The 19,907-nt window shown below is 42.2% G+C and overlaps 1 protein-coding gene across 1 annotated transcript in view; it reads left to right on the top strand.

Moving 5' to 3' along the window:
• The window catches only part of ADCY8 (adenylate cyclase 8 (brain)), a 227,901-nt gene that overhangs the window by 133,414 nt on the left and 74,580 nt on the right, over positions 1–19,907 (top strand). Inside the window, 1 exon segment of the mRNA XM_010844318.1 lies at positions 5,404–5,601. Coding sequence (XP_010842620.1) covers positions 5,404–5,601 — 198 coding nt within the window.

A 19,907-nucleotide genomic window follows, 5' to 3' on the forward strand; every position in this document is an offset into this window, starting at 1 on the left:
ACCAGGCTCTTCCGTCCATGGGATTTTCCAGGCAAGAGTACTGGAGTGGGGTGCCATTGCCTTCTCTGAATTTTGGACTAGATCACCTCAAAGCTTTCCCTAGTGAGCTTTCACAAAAAGAACACAAAAATAACTTTTAAAAAAGGAGAAGTCTTCTCTTCTGGGGGCTGGTTGGGGGTGGTTAATAAAAGTAGAAGGAAAAAATGAGCTTTCCTGGTGGCTCAGTGGAAAAGAATCTGCCTGCCAATGCAGGAGATACAGGAGACTTGTTTCAATCCCTGGGTCAGGAAGATCTTCTGATTAGGAAATGGCAACCTGCTCCAACATTCTTGCCTGGGAACTCCCATGGACAGGGGAACCTGGAAGGCTACAATCCATGCGGTCACAAAGAGTAGGGCACGACTGAGCATAGCACAGAATAAAAAAGAGCTCTAATGTGTACACCGGGGAGCCCTTATTCAGGCTTAGTGTTTGTTCCTGGCAATTTCTTCTCGCATTGGCCTAGAGTTACAGGACACAGAAAATGGGTTAGGGACTAAAACGTACAATTTCTGCCGTTTCCACAATCCAAACCCTGCAGGCGACAAGTCTGAAGTGGAGCCACAGAGGCCTCCAGGTGAGGCTCAGGGAGGTGCTGCCATAGGGGTGATGGGAGGAAGCTCTGGAGCAGCTGAGGAAGCTTCAGAGTGCAGCCTCCAGCCTGAGGCTGGAAACAGCCAGAGTCTGGGGAGAGGATAAGCCATCTCCGCATAAGAGACAGAGATCCCTGTGAGACTCTGAGCCTGCTGGGCTGGGCATCTTCTCTGGGTCTTTCCCAATCAATAGCAAGCTGGCCTACAGTGCAGGATTTCAGTCACAGCTACCTATCACTTAATCTCAAGACTCCATCTCCAGCAGGGCTAAAAGATGACACCCTTTCACTGATGACTTTAACCTTTGCTTTATTCTGGTTCATGGGAAACACTCAAGCTGATGTTTATCCAGGCATTGGTCCCAGGAAGGACTGTAGGTTAGTGCTTTCCCATCTGTGACCTCATGTTCTAGATTCCAAACACCTGATTAAAACCCCATGCTGAGAAGCATCATAAAGCTGCCTTTCAAGGTTCTTGCTCTTGGCTGGAATTCTCTTAAGCTGTTGTGGCAATGCCTGTTATCCTAGGCTGATCAAAAACTAGGCATTTAATTGAATAGTAGGAAAACAAACTACTTCTTATTTAATAAATGCAATTTGGTAAACAAAGTCTAAATTTGGAGTCCGTTTGGGGGAAGACAGGAAAAGCATCACCAGACTTTTGGTAGCAAGAGATTGAAAACAGTGCCCTAAGAATAGTCTGACACAGCCATTCAACTTTTCATTCATGCATGCATTCATTCATTCCAAAAGTGCTTATTAAGAATTTATCAAATATGCCAGATGCTGAAGGTTTAGTTACGGGTGAAACACAGTGCCTGGCCCTCCAGATCAGAGCCTAGAGGAACAGGCAAACCCACAATGAAGCGGTAACAATACATCACAGTAACTGCTGTGCTAAGAATACATGCAGACTCATAATAGGCTTCTTGCAGAAAATGATGTCTGAATTGGGTTTTAAAGAAGCAGTAGGACATTCTACCTAGCTGCCACACATTCAAGTGCGTAAAATGTAGTAGACAGAGTAATTGTTTACCGGGTCATACTGTGTTAGTTGCCTAGGCTCCAACACAGAGTCTGATGTTTGCATTCAGTCTGATTCTGTGCAGTAGTATACTCAAGGTATGGACAAAGTGGAGAGCACTGTCGTGCCCTGCGTGGAAACCGCGTCACCTGTGAAGTGATTGGGAAAGCTGACGCCATTAGCCTGTGGAAGAGAAGTGGAGGCGAGCAAATAGATTCTATTCAGAATCAGAAACAGATCCCACTAAGTAAGAGTTGCAAACAAAACCAGGGAAGAACTTTAGAGTCTTATTTCCAAAGTGGTCCTCCACGAACCACGTAGAGGAGATCCGAGCAAAACCTGTTTCATGGTTATAAAAGTTCGGAAAATGCAGAATTTAAAAGCCTGATTTCTGCAGAACTTATCAGTACCTTTATTTCAGTAATGTGTACTGTGAGACTCCAATAGGAGGATGTAAGAATTTTTTCATTCAACAACCAGTACTGAGTGATTACTTTAGTGCCAGCTTCTGGCATACACACTCCAGACAAAGAGATTCGAAAAAGAGACAAAACCCTTTCTCTGGAGGAGAGTAGTAAGAATGGATGGCAGTAAACAAACAGTGGATCCACATTTCCTAAATTGATTGGTCCACAAACCATTTTGTAAAGAAGCATTCCTTCATTCCTGTGTTCCTTAGAACAAGATTTTGGGGAAAGAGTTAATTAAGAGAATCCTGTGATGAAAGAGAGGGATGATTTCCTCAAATTCCAGAACGGAGACTGTGCGGGCTGACTTACAGCATCTACACGCGTGCTGCAGAGGGTGCGTGAAGACTGGGATATGTGATCCATAAGAGCTAAGTGTTTTTGACTCAACAAAACTGGATGTTTCAAGAGTACACTTTCAGTCTAAGATCTCATTGGGAGTAATTTGTTATTTGCTGGCACAAACTGATTAAGAAATACCAAATGTATGACTATCCATGAAGCCATCAGATCAGATCAGTCACTCAGTCGTGTCCAACTCTTTGCGACCCCATGAATCGCAGCACGCCAGGGCTCCCTGTCTATCACCAACTCCCGGAGTTCACTGAGACTCACGTCCATCGAGTCAGTGATGCCATCCAGCCATCTCATCCTCTGTCGTCCCCTTCTCCTCCTGCCCCCAATCCCTCCCAGCATCAGAGTCTTTTCCAATGAGTCAACTCTTCGCATGAAGCCATAGGACCTATTTTAAAAAGAAAAATGTACATTGTTAGTATGTACACAGATAAACATGATTCCGAAAGAACGGTCTTCTGGTCATAAACCAAATGATGAGTTTGAGAGGGTTTATATTCTCCTACCCCATCCAAATGAAGTTTACAAAATCCCGAGACTCTCAGCAAGACCCTATGTTCAGAAACTTGAGTTCAGAAGGAACTCTGATTTTCATCTGGGCTTCGATCATTTTTTTTTTTCCCACACATCAAAGCATACAGGATCTTAGCTCCCCAACCAGAGATTGAACCCATGTCCTCTGTAGCTGAGCGTGGAGCCTTAACCATCTTAAATGCTGCTGAACTGCTAGGGAAGTCCCACAGGGTTTAAACAATTTGCCCAAATTCATAGACCTGGAATGGAGTTTGGAAAATTATGTTCCCAATGGTACTGGGCACACCTCAGTTTGTGTTTTGGGTCTGCCGTGAGGAGCATAGTTTCCCACCTCCTCTCTGGGATAGAAGACTGAATTCTGACATTTCCAAACAGTGGAGAGAATTTCTGCCCGAGAAGCCGATAGGAGATCCACAGAGGGTAGGCTCCAGTCTCATTCACCTTCTGAGATGCTGTTCTAAAAACATTTAACCCCAGAGCTCAAACCCCCTGCCCCAGTATGAACCCTGCTGTTCGGTTTTCTAAAACACTGGTACCTGCTTCCTTCTCTTGGATCCGGCACTCCTCCTCACTGCTCATCCTGCCGTACCTCCACCTGACATTTGTTTCTTTCTCTGTGTTGCCTCCTTGGCACTCAGTGCTCAAATTAGCTTCAGAATCCTCAGAGGATATACTGTACTTGCCCGTGTTGGCACCTGTGACTCCATCTTTTGTCGTGAGGCTGGAGAAAAGGTTTTCAGTAAATTCTACCAGTGATAAAGCCCTGCTCTAGAATTCTTTAGAGACTATGAATTTAGGTTATGTTGAGTATCTCCATGAAGATTAAAAGGAAGAGTCCAACAGTGTCATAGAGAGGAATACTCATGGAATGGGCTACTGGGCTCCACGAGATCAAAGCCCCCAACTCTGGCTCCACAGTCAGAGAGTCTGACCTGGCTGCAGAGAAGCTGATGGCTCATGAGTATAATTCTTTGAGGCTCATGAAGCTCCAGTACTTTGGTCACCTGATGCAAAGAGCCAATTCCTTGGAAAAAACCCTGACGCTGAGAAAGATTGAGGGCAAGAGAAGGAGGTGATAGAGGATGAGATTGGTTGAATGGCATCACCAACTCAATGGACATGAGTTTGAGCCAACTCCAGAACATAGTGAAGGACAGAGGAGCCTGGCGTGCTGTAGTTCATGAGGTCACAAAGAGTCAGACATGACTAAGCGACTGAACAACAACCACAACATGCGTATATGAAGGATTCAGGCAGGAGGGCCTCCAAGGTGTTCTATCAGCTCTCACAGGCTGTTATTTCATGACTGCATCATCTTATCTCAGTCTAGCCTATGGTCTAACACTGGCCAAGATGAGAGGCTGGCAGAGAAAAGAAGATGCAGTGAGTGTGTTCGGAGGCAGAGCTTTCTCTTCCCCTCTACAGAGGTACTGCATCCTCCACGTCTTCTCAAGAGATCTTTTGGGGGAGGAGATGAGCCTTGTTGTCCTCGAGCTCCAACTCTAATGTTTTGGGTCAAAGAAGTTGAAATTGGAGCTGTGAGTCGGTGTTGCATTTGACTGGATCCTACTGGTTGATCTTGTCACCTGCAGTTAAGATGCCAGGAGACAGAGTCCCCTCTGCCAAATCTGCTGGGTCTTCCTAAGCCAGTGCTATTTCTGTGTCCATGTGGCCACACCCAGTGATCAACCATGGTGGTTGTGCCTTTCCCCACCTCCTGCTGTTTAATCCTGTGAAACGGTGAGAGGCTGCAACTGCTTGCATTTTTGCCTAAAGGAAATCAAACACATATATCTATACAAAAATATAGATATATAACAGTCTATGGGGAAAAACATTCATCAAGTGTACAAGGTCTAACAATCATCAGGCTTAAGTAGCAGATTCTGGCTTATTTGACTGTCCATGAGAAATGCTAAAAAAAAAAATTTGCAAGCCATTCGTCCCCAAGTCTCTCCACCACCATTCAAGGAAAGACCACATGAAAATGTGGAAGCTACTTGGTTGGAGAGGATCATTTCTGTGGGCTTTTCAGCTCTGTTTTCCCTTCTGTTATTTGTATTGGTTTTCTTTCTCTCAAACCAGGGATGTGCCTGGTTAGAGAAGGCTCTTGGTTAACATTTGCAAACCGACAGCTCTCCCTACACCTGAACTGAAGGAATTCAGTGCACCTACACAGAGGAGAGGGAAATGTCCCCCTTGATATATTGTTTTTCCAGGTTGTGTTTCTGGGAACCAAATGCTAACTTATGGACTTCCGTAGGTTTCACTGAATACAATTGCATGGAATGCTATTACTGTTTGCGATGCAACCTAATCTGAACACATTGCCTTTCTTTTTAATCCAAAGGGGACTAGCAGGTTTATTGTGTTTGCATGTGCTTTCCCCCTAGACTCTGGCTGCCCTAACAAGAAATTCAATAAATCTACTTCCAAACCATCTTGCACAAGCTTTGCATGTCCAGTCTGGGCCTGAGGAAATTAACAAGAGAATAGAACATACCATCGACTTGCGGAGTGGTGATAAATTGAGAAGAGAGCATATCAAGCCATTCTCACTGATGTTTAAAGACTCCAGCCTGGAGCACAAGGTAGAGCTGGGTCTCCACAGTGGCTCTTTTTCTGAAATAAATTGTCGTAAATGTTCACGGGACTAGAGAGAGAGCCCAGGGGCTGCGGTTTTGGTTGGTGTGTCTGTTGTGTGTTTGTTTGGTTTGGTACTGTCTTTTCTTTTTTCTCTTTGAAAATCATGAGTAGACCGAAGGCCATGAAAGGAGATGCTGGTTAGATAAAGAGAGTGTCAAGTTTGCTCTTTATGGAAAAGATGATGGAAAGAACAAAGGAGTTCCTTCCACTTTGAGATTATTAACCCAAGTGACGTTAGCACCCACTTGCCTTTGATTTTAGGTGAATCTGCTACCCTTGTAACCTACTATATGGGGACACCCAATAACCTAATGCAAGTATTAGTGATAGACACTGTCTTTGTTAGATGTGGACACCTGTTCTCCCATTCTCCCAGTTGTCGGCTGCTCAGAGTCCCCCCGGTGTACGCATAGTACGTGGTACTGGATTCAGAATTGGGTTCCAGTTCCACCTCTGCCACTTCCTTGCTGTGTGACCCTCAGTAAGTGAAGGAGTCTCTGAGCAGGAGATCCTCTCTGTACAATGAGGCTGATGGACACGCCTCCCTGATAATTTAGGATGAAATGCTCCAGGCAATGCCTCGATGAGATCAACTGCTCAAAAGTGGCCACCATTACCGTATTGATGATGACTTAGTTTCATGCCCCTTCTCCCCTCCCCCCCAGCACCAAACCATGAGTGGGTGCTGTCCCTGGGTAACTAGGCTGCTCGTTTGCACTGATGGAAGCTGACAGACCTTCCTTGGCTGAGCACAGGAGGTGCTTAGCATCTGCAGGAGCCTCCGGCAAGAACAGCAGGGGATTTGCAAGCAAATTTCAGGAGTTTGATTCGATACTCTGCAAAGCTCCAATGAGCAATTTTTTGCAAGTTTGCTCAGCTGCCTGGGAGAGTCTACTTTGCTGGGTTTGGAGAATTCACACTTCCAAGCACATGCATTATTCCCAGTGAGTCTCTTTGATAACTATCTGAAAGTTGCAAACTCCAGAATTAAGATCTTCACCTGCGATTCACAGTTTGAATGTATTGTGTCTATGTACTAACAAAACAAAAGGAAAAGAAACACTTTGCCTATTCAACAACCCTCCCCCCGCCCCCACCATTGCAGGTGGATTTTTCTTGTTAGTAATATAATTAAAGGCATTTTCTATCCTGGCTTCTCCATTGAAGGAGCTAGGAAAGGCAGGGTGGTCTTACAAAGAATCTTCTCAATTAGGCTGTGTCCAGAGCTGTGTAAAAACTCTTTTATTCATTCTTGCTAAAGATGTACTTGCTTCACTGATGACCTGACCCCTACAGACTAGAGATCATTTCTAATGTATTTTATTCAATAGTGTCTGGTGCTCACCTGCAGGCACTGGAGTTGGAGGGGTATTGGATGTAGAGGAGGCACTATGTATCAGAGGTTGCTTTCTGTGACCAGGGAGGTTCTTCTAGCAGAAGCAAGGGACAGCATCTGCTCCTGAACAGACACGTGGGGATTAGGTCACTGATAGTCCAGTCTTACACCATCTAGCACGTGCTCTGCATCACATGGGCTCCCAGGGGCTGGCAATCGAGGCACACAGGATAGTGCTCACTCCCCTCGTGTCACAGAGACAGTCCTCATTGACTCCTGCTCAGAGACCCTCTCCGGGGGCAACACTACTGCTGAGCAGAGGATATATCAAAAGTAGTAACCAGTGGTTATTTCACCCTGGAGAAGAAAATGGCAACCTGCTCCAGTATTCCTGCCTGGGAAATCCCATGGACAAAAGAGCCTGGCAGGTTACAGTTCATGGGGTCACAAAAACAAGAAGTGCAGTTCATGGGGTCAAACATGACTAGCAACTGAACAACAGGTACCATTCTAAGTTATGTGCTTTCCTGGTGGCTCAGTGGTTAAGAATCTGCCTGCCAAGCAGGAGACGCAGGTTCGATTCCAGGGTCAGGAAGATCCCCTAGAGAAGGAAATGGCAGCCCACTTCAGTAGTCTTGCTGGGAAATCCCATGGACAGAGGGACCCGGCAGGCTACAGTCACCAAGAGTCAAACAGGACTTAGCGACTACACAACAACAATTTCTAAGCTATGAGCACAAACTGACTAACAATGACAGTAAGAAATATTGGGTTGTCCAGAGTTCATTCAGGTTTTTCATAAGATGTTACAGAAAAACCCAAATGAACTTTTTGGCCAACCCAATGGATGTTATAAAGAGCCTCCTTTTATACTTGATGAAATGGGGGCATGGAGAAATGATTCAGTAGCCCACCCAAACTCAAGCTGTCAGTATAGGGACTGCAATCTGAGCTCACTGTGACCCCAAAGCCAGTGCCCTGGTCTGGTCAGGACACTGCCCCTCCCAGGAGCCCTGAGGATCTGCTCCCCCAGGCCCTTGTCTGGAGAAGGCAATCCTGTGCCATCTTCATTCTCTTCTCTTTGAACTTTGGATGAAGTGGAAAGCTCAGGGCAGGGATTTGGGAGAGAGGTCAGGTAAGAAAGGGTCCCAGAAGCCTTACCAAAGTAAAAGCAGAGGCTTCAAATTCACAGGACTCCAGAGTTAGAGCATAGCATCAGTATCCATCTACTCTGTGGCCAGCGTTTCGGTATACTGGCCTATTGCATCCCCAGGGAAACATTACTATCTCACTTACTTTTGTAAGAGAAAACTGAACCTCTTAGAGGTTAAGTAGAAGTTATAGATCTCAGAATTTGGTTGCCATATTTTATCCACTCTAAGGTACCATCGACTGTGAGGTGTTTGGTTTCTGTGCAGCACTAAGAAAAACCACCCAATAGACAGAGTAAACAAGGAAATTCACATGCCTCTCCCTGGGTATTGGTTAGATGAAAAAACAAACAAATAAAAATCCTCTCCAAGAAATTGAACTCCAAAATGGAATGCACATGGTTTTGCCACCTGAGTTCACACTCTGAATATCATCTTTAAAAAAAGTCAGGCAGAGAATTTAAAGTGGTCTCTGCCTGCAATGCAGGATTCCTGGGTTCGATTCCTGGGTCAGGAAGATCTGCTGGAGAAGGGATAGGCTACCCACTCTAGTATTTTGGGGCTTCCTTAGTGGCTCAGCTGATAAAGAATCTGCCTGCCATGCGGGAGACCTGGGTTCAATCCCTGGGTTGGGACGATCCCCTGGAGAAGGGAAAGACTACCCACTCCAGTATTCTGGCCTGGAGAATTCATGGACTGTATAGTCCAAGGGGTCGCGAAGAGTCGGACACGACCGAGAGACTTTCACGTCACTGGGTTCGTATCGCCCCCTAGTGACCAGTAGCAGCAATCACAAACCTCCCTGGAAGAATTCAAGATTTTAAGTCTCCACTGACAGTTAAGGTAACTTTCTGATTTCAGTGTTAAAAGGTAGGGTAAAAATTGTGCATCTTAGATTTGTTGAAATATTTACTGTAGTTGTGACTCCAAAGTGTTTTCTCTTCCCACTGCCCTACCCTGCTGTTTGGGAGCAAGTTTGGACCATAAAAGTATATTTTCTGAGAGAAAAACTGGAAATGGAAACAATGATTTTTATCTTGGAAATTCTGTAGGAAGAAAAGGCTTCATTCTGTTTGAACAATATATGGTTATTTGAATAAGGGAAACTGTTCTCCTTTCCACCTTTATTTGTGAATTGGAGAACGTGAAAAAACGCTTTGAAATATCATCCAGACACTTCTTGGTTACATTAGCTTGTAAAAATTAGCATATGTACCAAGCTGTGTGTGAAGTGGGACTTTTACCCACCTCCCAGTGTTGCATAAATACTTGTTGAGTGACTGACTGCTACTGCGGCTGCTAAGTCGCTTCAGTCGTGTCCGACTCTGTGCGACCCCATAGACGGCAGCCCACCAGGCTCCCCCGTCCCTGGGATTCTCCAGGCAAGAACACTGGAGTGGGTTGCCATTTCCTTCTCCAACGCATGAAAGTGAAAAGTGAAAGTGAAGTCGCTCAGTCGTGTCCAACTCTTCATGACCCCATGGACTGCAGCCTACCAGGCTCCTCCGTCCATGGGATTTTCCAGGCAAGAGTACTGAAGACTCAGGTTAATAAGGAGAATCTTTGAGGAAATTGCCTCACCCCTGCAACTGGCCTCAGGCTATATGTTGTGAATCCTAAGAGCCAAAAGACATGGGTTGCTTTTGGTCTGACTCTTGACAATGGAGTTTCAGGAGAGAAGATTGTAATGTTCTGCTTACTCCCTGCCATGTCATCTCATGGTGGTTCATGGGATGTCCACACAGAGAAATCTTCCCAGTTAAGCTTCAGAAAGTATGCTCATGACTCCTGTGTCTTAACTAAGTTTGAACAGCACACTTTCCTTCTCTGTCCTCAGGTTTTCTCATCTGTGAAATGAGATAGTTGGGCAGCTCCTGGTAGCTTTCAGCAGTCAGTGCTTTGAGGCTGTGAATTCCCGAAGGTCTTGATGAACACGTGTCCTTGTTTGCCCAGTTTACATCCGTTTTCTCCCTGTAATTATAAATAGCAGCTCCAGTCACTCAGAAATCACAGGGGTGACAAGTCATGTGACCCCAGGCTTAGATCGCGGCCGGGTTAGAAGTAGTGATTTTCAACATCTTCACTCCGCGGCAACCACGTGAGATTTCCGGGAAGACTCCAGAATGGGGGTAGAGCCCTTATCCAGTCATCTAAGGTCCCCTCAACTGAAGAATTCTCTGCCCATCTTTAATTTCCGGCTAAAATTTCCTAACGGGAGCTTACAGATCTCAGGGGCGAAAAAAAATTAGAACTGTGATAAAGAGAAGTAGGAATCATGGCGTTTGTCACATACTGTCAATCATATTGGGTTTTGTCTTCTATTATATATGAATTTTTTTCCTAAAAAAGGTAATGCGTTTGCCCTAGCAAAAGCTTATATCAAGCATATAAGGCGAAAGGAAGAAAATGACATCTCTTGTGATCTCTATCCGCAATGCCCAGTGTTAATATTTTGTCATGTGTCATGCTAGTCTCTATGAGTGTGGTTCTTTACACTTACCCGTGCAATGCTTCTATTAAAACAGGGCCATTTATACATCATGCCTTGTAAGACAGTGTTAAGCATTCTTCACTTGAACTTCTCCCCACAGTAATAAATGTTTAGTTACAAAATATTTTTTGTAACTGTACTATTCCAGTGCATATTTTAGCTACGTTTGCTTTTGTTCCCTCAGTTTTTAACTATTACAAATCATAAATTGCATAGCCATTACCAGGGTCAGAGTTAAATCATACATCCATGTTTAATTATTTTCTTGGGATAAAATCATAAAAATGGGTATAAGATAATGCACATTTTAAAATACTCAATGTGCATTCTGAAATAACCCTCAAAAATTGTGCCTATACTTTCTAAAAATTGCCGACTTGATAAGATACAAGGAGCATCTTCCTGCCGTATTTAAAAAAATTATTTTTGAGTTTGAATGTCTTTCTGTATATGTGTTTTATGTTTTGGTCTTTATATTCTTTTGTGATCTTTACCTTTGTCTTAATTATGTGACTTGAATGTTCGTCTTAATTGTCTTCTTTTATTGTGATGCTCATTTCTGTCTTATTGATTTGTGAGTGTTCTTTATATTTGAGGATCTTAATCCCAGAACACTTATAGAAAGGCAATATTTCTTAGCCTCTACCCCTTATTTCTCTTCTGGGACAAGGCTCTGAGTGAAACTTAGATGAGGAAGGCAATTAACTACAATTACTTTGGTTTCCAGGCCAAAGAAAGACTGCTTAAATCACATGGAAATAGTTAACTGGAATGACTTCACTCAACTTGATGTTACAAAACATCAGGACCACCTCAGAATGAGGCAACTTCCTTATTTTGAATAAAGATTAAGATATGTTTAGTGCACACTTCAAAATTGATTGAAAATTTATGTTTTGATGTTTAGTGTGCTGTTAAAAATCAAACCATATTGATGGCAATTAGATTTCCTTCCTTCTTTCAATGCCAGTGTATTCCTGTTAAATTCTGAAATTTTTTTTTTGAGAAATCAAGGCCTCCTTTATCACCCTTACAAATTTAAGCAATAAAAAGCCTTTGTCCTAGGCTAATAGTTTTCAAACTTGAAGGTTTTGTTTAAAATGTAAGCGCCTGCCCATCAGGGACCTACATTTTGAGAAAATCCTTCTGGGATTCTGTTGTCCTGAGTTGCCAGTCACATTTCTCCATTCTTGGCTGTACTTTGAAACTTGGGCTTGCTTAGTCACTTCCTTCATGCCTTCAGAGATCAGATCACGTCAGAAGGTCTTGGGTCCATAAACAAGGTCCCCATGGTCTCAGATAAGCCTAGAAGGAATGTCTCCAAAAGGAATGTCTTCCAAGGCCTCAGGCTAGGGGGGTCAAACAGACATTGGTTCAAATCCCACTTTGAAAATAGATGTAGGTGCAGTGGAAACTTGATTAACTTACAGATCATTATTGGATAATAACAAGTTGATAGATAGACACCCCTGTGCACATGCAAAAGCTTCATTTATTTCACAAGTTTTTGAGTGAGTAAAAGTTGCTCAGTCATGTCCGACTCTTTGCAACCCCATGGGCTGTAGCCCACCAGGCTCCTTTGTCCATGGGGATTCTCTAGGCAAGAATACTGGAGTGGGTTGCTGTTTCCTTCTCCAGGGAATCTTCCCAATCCAGGATCAAACCCAGGTCTCCCACATTGCATGCAGACTTTTTACCAACTGAGCTACCAGGGAAGCTCACAAGTCTTTGTTAAAAGACAGAGGAAAGAACATAAGCTTGTTTACTGAGTAGACATGACTTGAACCCAATTCCTGCTAGATACTGGCTAGGTGATGGAGGAAAAGGTGTTTGATCTCAGTGAGATGATGGTGATCATACCACCTCCCCTTCACTGGAATGTTGTAAAAATCAGATGATGTAATACACATATAATAGATGTCTGAGTAAATGCAATAGTTATTTTTTCTCTTTCCTTCTGATGAATTCTATGCCAATCCAATTCTGGGTGAGGCTGCATCCTCACTTTAAATAAATCTTACACTTCTACAGCTTCTTTAGAGAAACTACTTCATTAAAAACAGTAGTGTAAGGAGCAATCTTAATGTGTCTTATATCTTAGGGTACTAGGGTCACGACTTTCATAAATTCATAACCTTGTAAGGTATATATACTAATCGAGTACACACCCGAAGCCCATAGATAGTGCTTGCTATGAACTAAGTTCTGTGCTGAATATTTCAAACCATTCATTTAATGTTACTTTTATTATGTTCAGTAACCACATAAAAACAAGGATTTGTCACACAAAGAAACCTTTATATAATCCTTTGCCTGAGTACAACAGATATGTTCAGAATTTCACTCAGTTTTCTCTATCCTTTATAAAGAAAATCAAAGCTAACTGAAGGCTTAAGAGATTTCAGGAAAAGTGTGTCACAAACTTTGAAATATTTCTTCTTTCTATAAACTATTGGAGTTATAATGAGTGAACTAAAATAAGGAGGAGTTTCAGCAAAGCGGAGGAGGCTAGGTAAATGAATGAAAAATCTATTAAGATGTTGGATTCTGGGATTAAGTAATGAGAAAAAAAATGCTTTTGTCTATTTTGGGAAATGTTCAGAATGTGTTGAAGCACACTATTTCTTATTTAGATGCAGAGGGGAGATACATTTAACACTGAACCAAGTGGTCTCTGGTTTTTGAAGGAATTATTCCTTTGTAGCCTCAGGTTATTCTTGAGTTTTATTGCTCTAATAAGGTTCAGAATAATAAAAATATTTAGACCACCTTTTTCAGGTAAGAGGGACAGGTTTCGAAGAGTCTTGGGAGGGAAATCTTTCCTATTCAAACAATTGCTAAGGGGGAATCCTTTACCTTCTTGACATTATCTTGTAAAATTACTGCTATTTCTACGCCCTCTAGGAGGTCAAATGAGATCAAGGGCTGTGTCACTTGTCTTTTTCATCAGATCAATTAGCTAGCTCCCGTGCCACATTTTCAGAGTCAGGAGTACCAATTTCATCTGTAATAATCTAGTGTAGAATGATACAATTATGATGATTTCAACCTAAAGGTCACCATCTCAGTCTTTAAAAGTTATCTGTTGTTTTATGTGTGGGTATAAGCATCATCTAAAACTATGGGCTTCTGGGCAAAAAGTCAAGAAGCAGTTATCATTCTCATCCCCTCACCATGTCTTGGGCGACTGGGTCCTCAAGAAAGGAAGAGTCTTTCCTCCCCAAAATGGGGGATTTGGAGAAGGGTGAGCTGGGAGAATGGTGGGTTGTAAACTTTGTAAAAGTTTGACTTGGAATTCTCATATGGCAATCCATCTCCCTCCCCAGGAAGACCATAATACATTGTGTGCTTAGCCGCTCAGTCATGTCTGACTCTTTGTGATGCCATGGACTATACAGTTCATGGAATTCTCCAGTCTAGAATACTGGAGGGGGTAGCCATTCCCTTCTCCAGGAGATCTTCCCAACCCAGGGATCAAACCCAGATATTCCCAACCCAGGGATCAAACCCAGGTCTCTGCATTGCAGGTGGATTCTTTACCAGATGAGCCACCAAGGAAGACCATAATACATGGTCATTGTCAAGACAGATTCACAATACTATGTTATCATTAAGGATCTTTTGTCATTCCTGGGGTGGGATCCTCTCTGTCTCACACTTTTGAAGCTGTCCATCTTAAATACGCATTAGCAAGATTTCTTGTGACTTTGTTAAAGATGAGGAGACCACCTGTGTTTGAAGGTCAAGTCTCTTCGGAAGAAGTATACCAGTGAGACATTCCTCAGATACACCTGTCCCTCATAGAAATGTTCCTGGTAATGATTTGGTTAGACACCAAGATACGAAATAGAGTCTATTTCAAAATATGAAAGGACTGAAAATTAGTTTCCTGGTTTTTACTATACATATGTCTTCCACCCAAATGATCTAATTTATGAGTGCTCTAGTCAGTGCCAGGTTTCACAACGCATGGATTCAACAATAGAATGGAGGTTACATTCTTTAGTTCGGTCGTACAAAATGAGTAGATTGTCTCAGTTGAGATTCTTAACATATTAATTTATATTAGTGAGAGATGTGCTAGAAAACTATCTTTCTTCAAATTAGATTTATCCAAAGATGGAATGGGCTGTCAACTGAGAGGCTGATTTCTTCATCACTGGAAATGTTCCAGTAGGAGTTAATGGCTCATTTCTGAGGTTTTGCCAAGTGAAATCAGCATTCATCAAAGTTAGATCAAGGTGACAAATAAAATCCCCACTCCACCTATAAAATTTTTTAATCCAAATAAATACATGAAAAAGAAAAAAAAGACAAAACTCACTGTATTTTGGACAGTTAACTAGATTATTGCTTTGGTTTGAAGTGTCCTCTACATCTTGTAGAGAGGTAAGAATTTAGTAAGTACCTTTTGGCTCATAGTCAAAATTGCTCCTTGGAATAAAAGCTATGACAAACCTCAATGGCACATTAAAAGCAGAGACATCACTTTTCAGATGTGAAAGTGGTTTGTATATTCAAAGCTATGGTTTTTCCAATAGTCATGTACAGATGAGAGAGTTGGGCCATAAAGAAGGCTGAATGCCAAAGAATTGATGCTTCTGAACTGTGGTGCTGGAGAAGACTCTTGAGAGTCCCTTCAACAGCAAAGAGATCAAACCAGTCAATCCTAAAGAAAATCAACTCTGAGTATTCACTGGAAGGATTGATGCTGAATCTGAAGCTCCAATACTTTGGTCACCTGATACAGAGAGTCAATTCATTGGAAAAGACTCTAATTCTGGGCAAGATTTGGGGCAGGAGGAAAAGGAGAAGGGGACAACAGAGAATGAGATGGTTGGATGGTATCACCAACTCAGTGGATATGAGTTTGAGCAAATTCCAGGAGATAGTAGAGGACAGGGAAGCCTGGTGTCCTGCAGTCCATGGGGTCGCAAAGAGTCAAACAAAACTTAGTAACTGAACAGCAACAAATTAGAGAATCTAGCAGAGTGGGGTGATTTCCCTCTAACCCACCTAGGATGATTTTCCAGGCCTGTCTCAGGCAAAGAAACATAAAAAACTAGAAACTCTGTCCGTCACCTCGGCAAGCTAACTTCCCTAATCACATCTCTGTAGATGAAGAATATAGAAAGGGCTTTTCCTTGTGTGATCACACTTCAGTTCCAAGCTTCCTTATGAAAGATCTAGGAAGTCATAGGTCCTGATGGCTCTGAGTTCATTTATGAATATGTCTTTCAAGAGAATGCAGGGCCAGCATCCACAGACAATGAACAAAATGGAACACAAATTTTTCCTGCTCTACTTCCTTGGAAGGGAACCCAAGTTCCAACCTAATCAAATCAAGTAGGAAATTTTCATTTTCAAAACAATTTTTAAAATTATTTGAAGGTGGTGGTCCCTCTTATTCTGTTGCATTTAATAAAATCCACTGTATCTTTTATTTTCTTCCCTGTTATTCATTCACCCATTTAGGCCTTAGGAAAAGGGTTCTTTATTTTGCTTTGTGATGAGAATCCATAAATCAATCATGAAAATGCAGCAGTGCCAGTGTATTAGACTGATTCATGAAGTGTTTTAAGGTCCATTTTTTGCCCAGATTATGCTTCACTTTCATTCTAATAAAGATTTCAGTTCAGTTCAGTTCAGTTCAGTCGCTCAGTCGTGTCCAACTCTTTGCGACCCCGTGAATCACAGCATGCCAGGCCTCCCTGCCCATCACCATCTCCCAGAGTTCACTCAAACTCATGGCCATCGAGTTGGTGATGCCATCTCATCCTCTGTCGTCCCCTTCTCCTCCTGCCCCCAATCCCTCCCAGCATCAGAGTCTTTTCCAATGAGTCAACTCTTCGCATAAGGTGGCCAAAGTACTGGAGTTTCAACTTCAGCATCATTCCTTCCAAAGAACACCCAGGGCTGATCTCCTCTAGAATGGACTGATTGGATCTCCTTTACATAGACTCAAATTTTTAATACATTTTCTTTCTTTGTATTGTAAACCACATCACTGAAATATGATCGTTCACCTTGTGAAGATGATTTTATCTTAAAAACAGCAAAGTCTCAGCAGATAAATGTTAGGTAGTTAGAATAGGAAAAGGGAACCCAGGAAAGGTGACTAAAAGACAAGGAAGGGAAAAGCCCCCGAAAATAAAACAAAGGATGGTCTGAGGACTGGAGTGAGGACCTCATGTAGAACAAACAGCATTCCTGGCTAGCCCAATTCACATACGGCAGGCCCGGGGAGAGAAAAAACATATAATAAGAGAAGCCAAAGGACCGAGGGTCTCTCTCTCGCTCTCTCTCCCTCTCTTGGTCTCTCTCGGTCTTTCTGTCTCTCTCTGCCTCTCTCACTCTCTCTCTCTTCTCTTCATGTCTTTTGGGTCATCATGCCCTCACACCTCAAGGATGTATTTTTCTTTATTTTCTAAATAAAACTGAGCTGTAACACGGAGCTGTAACACTGATCTGTCCGAGAGCTGTGACATAGTCTGTCCGAGGGCTGTAATGCTGGTCCATCGCCTCAAATTTTTGTTGTGACGAAACAGAACCGAGGAAATTGCACACTCCCTTGACATAATATGGGATTCCCTGGTGGCTCAGATGGTAAAGTGTCTGCCCACAATGTGGGAGACCTGGATTCGGTCCCTGGGTCGGGGAGATCCCCTAGAGAAGGAAATGACAACCCACTTCAGTACTCTTACCTAGAAAATTCCATGGAAGGAGGAGCCTGGTGGGCTACAGTCCATGGGGTTGCAAAGAATCTGACACAACCAAGTGACTTCACTTTCTTTATTTAGACCTTGAACTTTGGGGTTAAACAGTCTGGATTCCCTCTTTACAATCTGTGAGGTCCTGCTTGTGTTACTCAATAATTTTCAGTTTCATTATCTGCAAAATGGGGATATGATAAATACAATCTTCTTAAAAGTGTTGTCATGATAATTAAATGAGATCATCCACAATAAGCACTTAGCATATTGCCTACTTATTATTATTCAATTTGTTATCCTAGATTTTGGCCCTTTTCTGAACTGACCCTTTCCTGAATCAACCAAATCCCTGCACATTGAAAAATAATAGTACAGTTGTCCCTTTCTACTGCAGGGCATTGGTTTCAGGACCATAGATACCAAGATCATACAACGATGTAGTATTTGCACATAATCTACGCACATCCTCTCATAGACTTCAAATCATCTCTAATTTACTTAAAATTCAAATGCTATGTTAATAGTTGCAGATACAGTTGTAAATACTATGTAAATAATCACCAGTGAGTAGCAAATTCAAGTTTTGCTTTGGGGAACTTTCTGGAGGTTTTTTTTTTTTTTTTTTTTCAAGTATTTTTGATTTGTGGTTGGTTGAATCTGCTGGTGTGGAACACCTGGATATAAAGGGGTACCTATAATCAAAATTCTAAGCTCTCAAAGGAAGCATTTGTAATTTGTTCCAAGTATTATGGCCTTTTTAATGGGTATTAATCCCATCCACAGTTAGCTCAGTTACTGTCTTCAGGACATTTCCCGTCCAAAGACAGTGGTGTAGTGGAGCAAAAACTCCAGTAGGAGCCAGGATGTGGCTTGTTGTCAGAACTTTGCCACCAACCACCTGATTGACTTTGACTAGTTCTTTCCCACGTCTGATTCTCAAGTTCTTCATTTTTAACATATGCAATGGCCAAGTCTTCTTATAGATTAAGGACTCAGTGAATTATAGGACACCTTTTCCAAAGGTCCCCAGAGAAGGGAGAATTCTATCCCTTTGGCGAAAGATCTTATAGGAGGCAAAGGAAGGCATAAAGACAAAAGTCTTTTTTTAAGACAAAAGATCACATAGGAGATTGTAATTCCCCTTAGAAGAATCCTTTCTAACATGATGGACCCATCAGTCAGCAACATTTTGGGGCACTCTACTGAGTACAAGGTACAATTTTGTACAGAAAAATGGACGACAGCATTCTAGAAAGCAACACTTGGAAAATGTAACAAATGCATTAAGTCCCTTATATAGGAGCATTTGTGTTGAGAACTTTCAAAGATGCAAATGTGTGTTCTTCAGTGTCAGGTGGGAGTGAACTTGCAGCTTGCCCTCTGTCTCCTACTCCTGATGACCTTTCAGCTCCACCATGTCCCACCTCCTCTCTGTCCTCCAGTCAGTAACTCTTCTTGTCTGTTCACTCGATGCCAGCCCCTGTATGCCAGCTGTTGTACTTTTCAAGGTACTGAAGATTGAAAATTCTTTATTTTCTGTGTGTGTGTTTTTTACATGCTATTTTTGTGAAAAGTACTAAGCTTATTACAGTATAACACTATATAGCCAACATGTTAGTTACCTAGGTTAACTTTGTTGGACTTATGAACAAACTGGACTTAGGCGCTCTTGGAAAGGAACTCATTTGTATATAGGGGACTTACTGTATAGCAATAAAATATGTATAATTCATTGATTATAGTAAATAATTATATAAGGTTACCATGTGCTACATGCATGACTCTAAGCACTTTACATATATCAACTCATTTCATCCTCCCGGCAACCCACACAAGATAGCTTTTATTATTGTCCCCTTTTTCTGGGTGAAGAAACTGTGATGTGCAAAACTTGGTAAATTTGTCCAAGGTTACGTTGCTTATAAGTGGTGAAGCTGGGATTCAAATCCTGGTGGTCTAGCTCTAAATTACGCCATGCTCACCACTAAGACATAAAAGAGTAAGTGGGGCCAAGTGAGGACAGAGAGGAGGCAAGATAAAGAGTCTAACTATGGCAGGAAGGAGAATACGTGTAACTTAATATAGCTGTGAACCAGAGCGTTCAGATCTTCACAAGTCAAGAGGAAGTGAAATGAATCACCAGTCTCAGCACCCTCTCATTCTAAGCCAATTAAGGATGTTCTTTCCACAGTTCTGTCTCCTTTGCATTTCCAAAGTAACAATGCACTCCATTATGAAACCAATATTTTATATTTAATTGGTATCATCTTCACAGATCTTATAAGTTTCTTCCTTTCTGTGACCTGTCCTAAGCACTGGAGTTCAAACATGAAAAGATAGAAGTTATTATTAAATTCTAGCATAACAAAATACAGTAAAATGGAACAGCTTTGCAAAACCTATGAATTATATTCATTCTCCCATTTGACAGATAAGAAAACTGAGGTTAAAGGGAATTGGCTTTGTTCACTGTGAAACACTGACAGAGTGGAGGATCTGGGGGCCAAGTAAGTCCTCCTACTTCATCACCAACCAACTTGCCATCAGAAGAAAATAAGCT

This window comes from Bison bison, unplaced genomic scaffold (assembly GCF_000754665.1).
Source record: "Bison bison bison isolate TAMUID 2011002044 unplaced genomic scaffold, Bison_UMD1.0 scf7180017864199, whole genome shotgun sequence".
Taxonomy (NCBI): domain Eukaryota; kingdom Metazoa; phylum Chordata; class Mammalia; order Artiodactyla; family Bovidae; genus Bison; species Bison bison.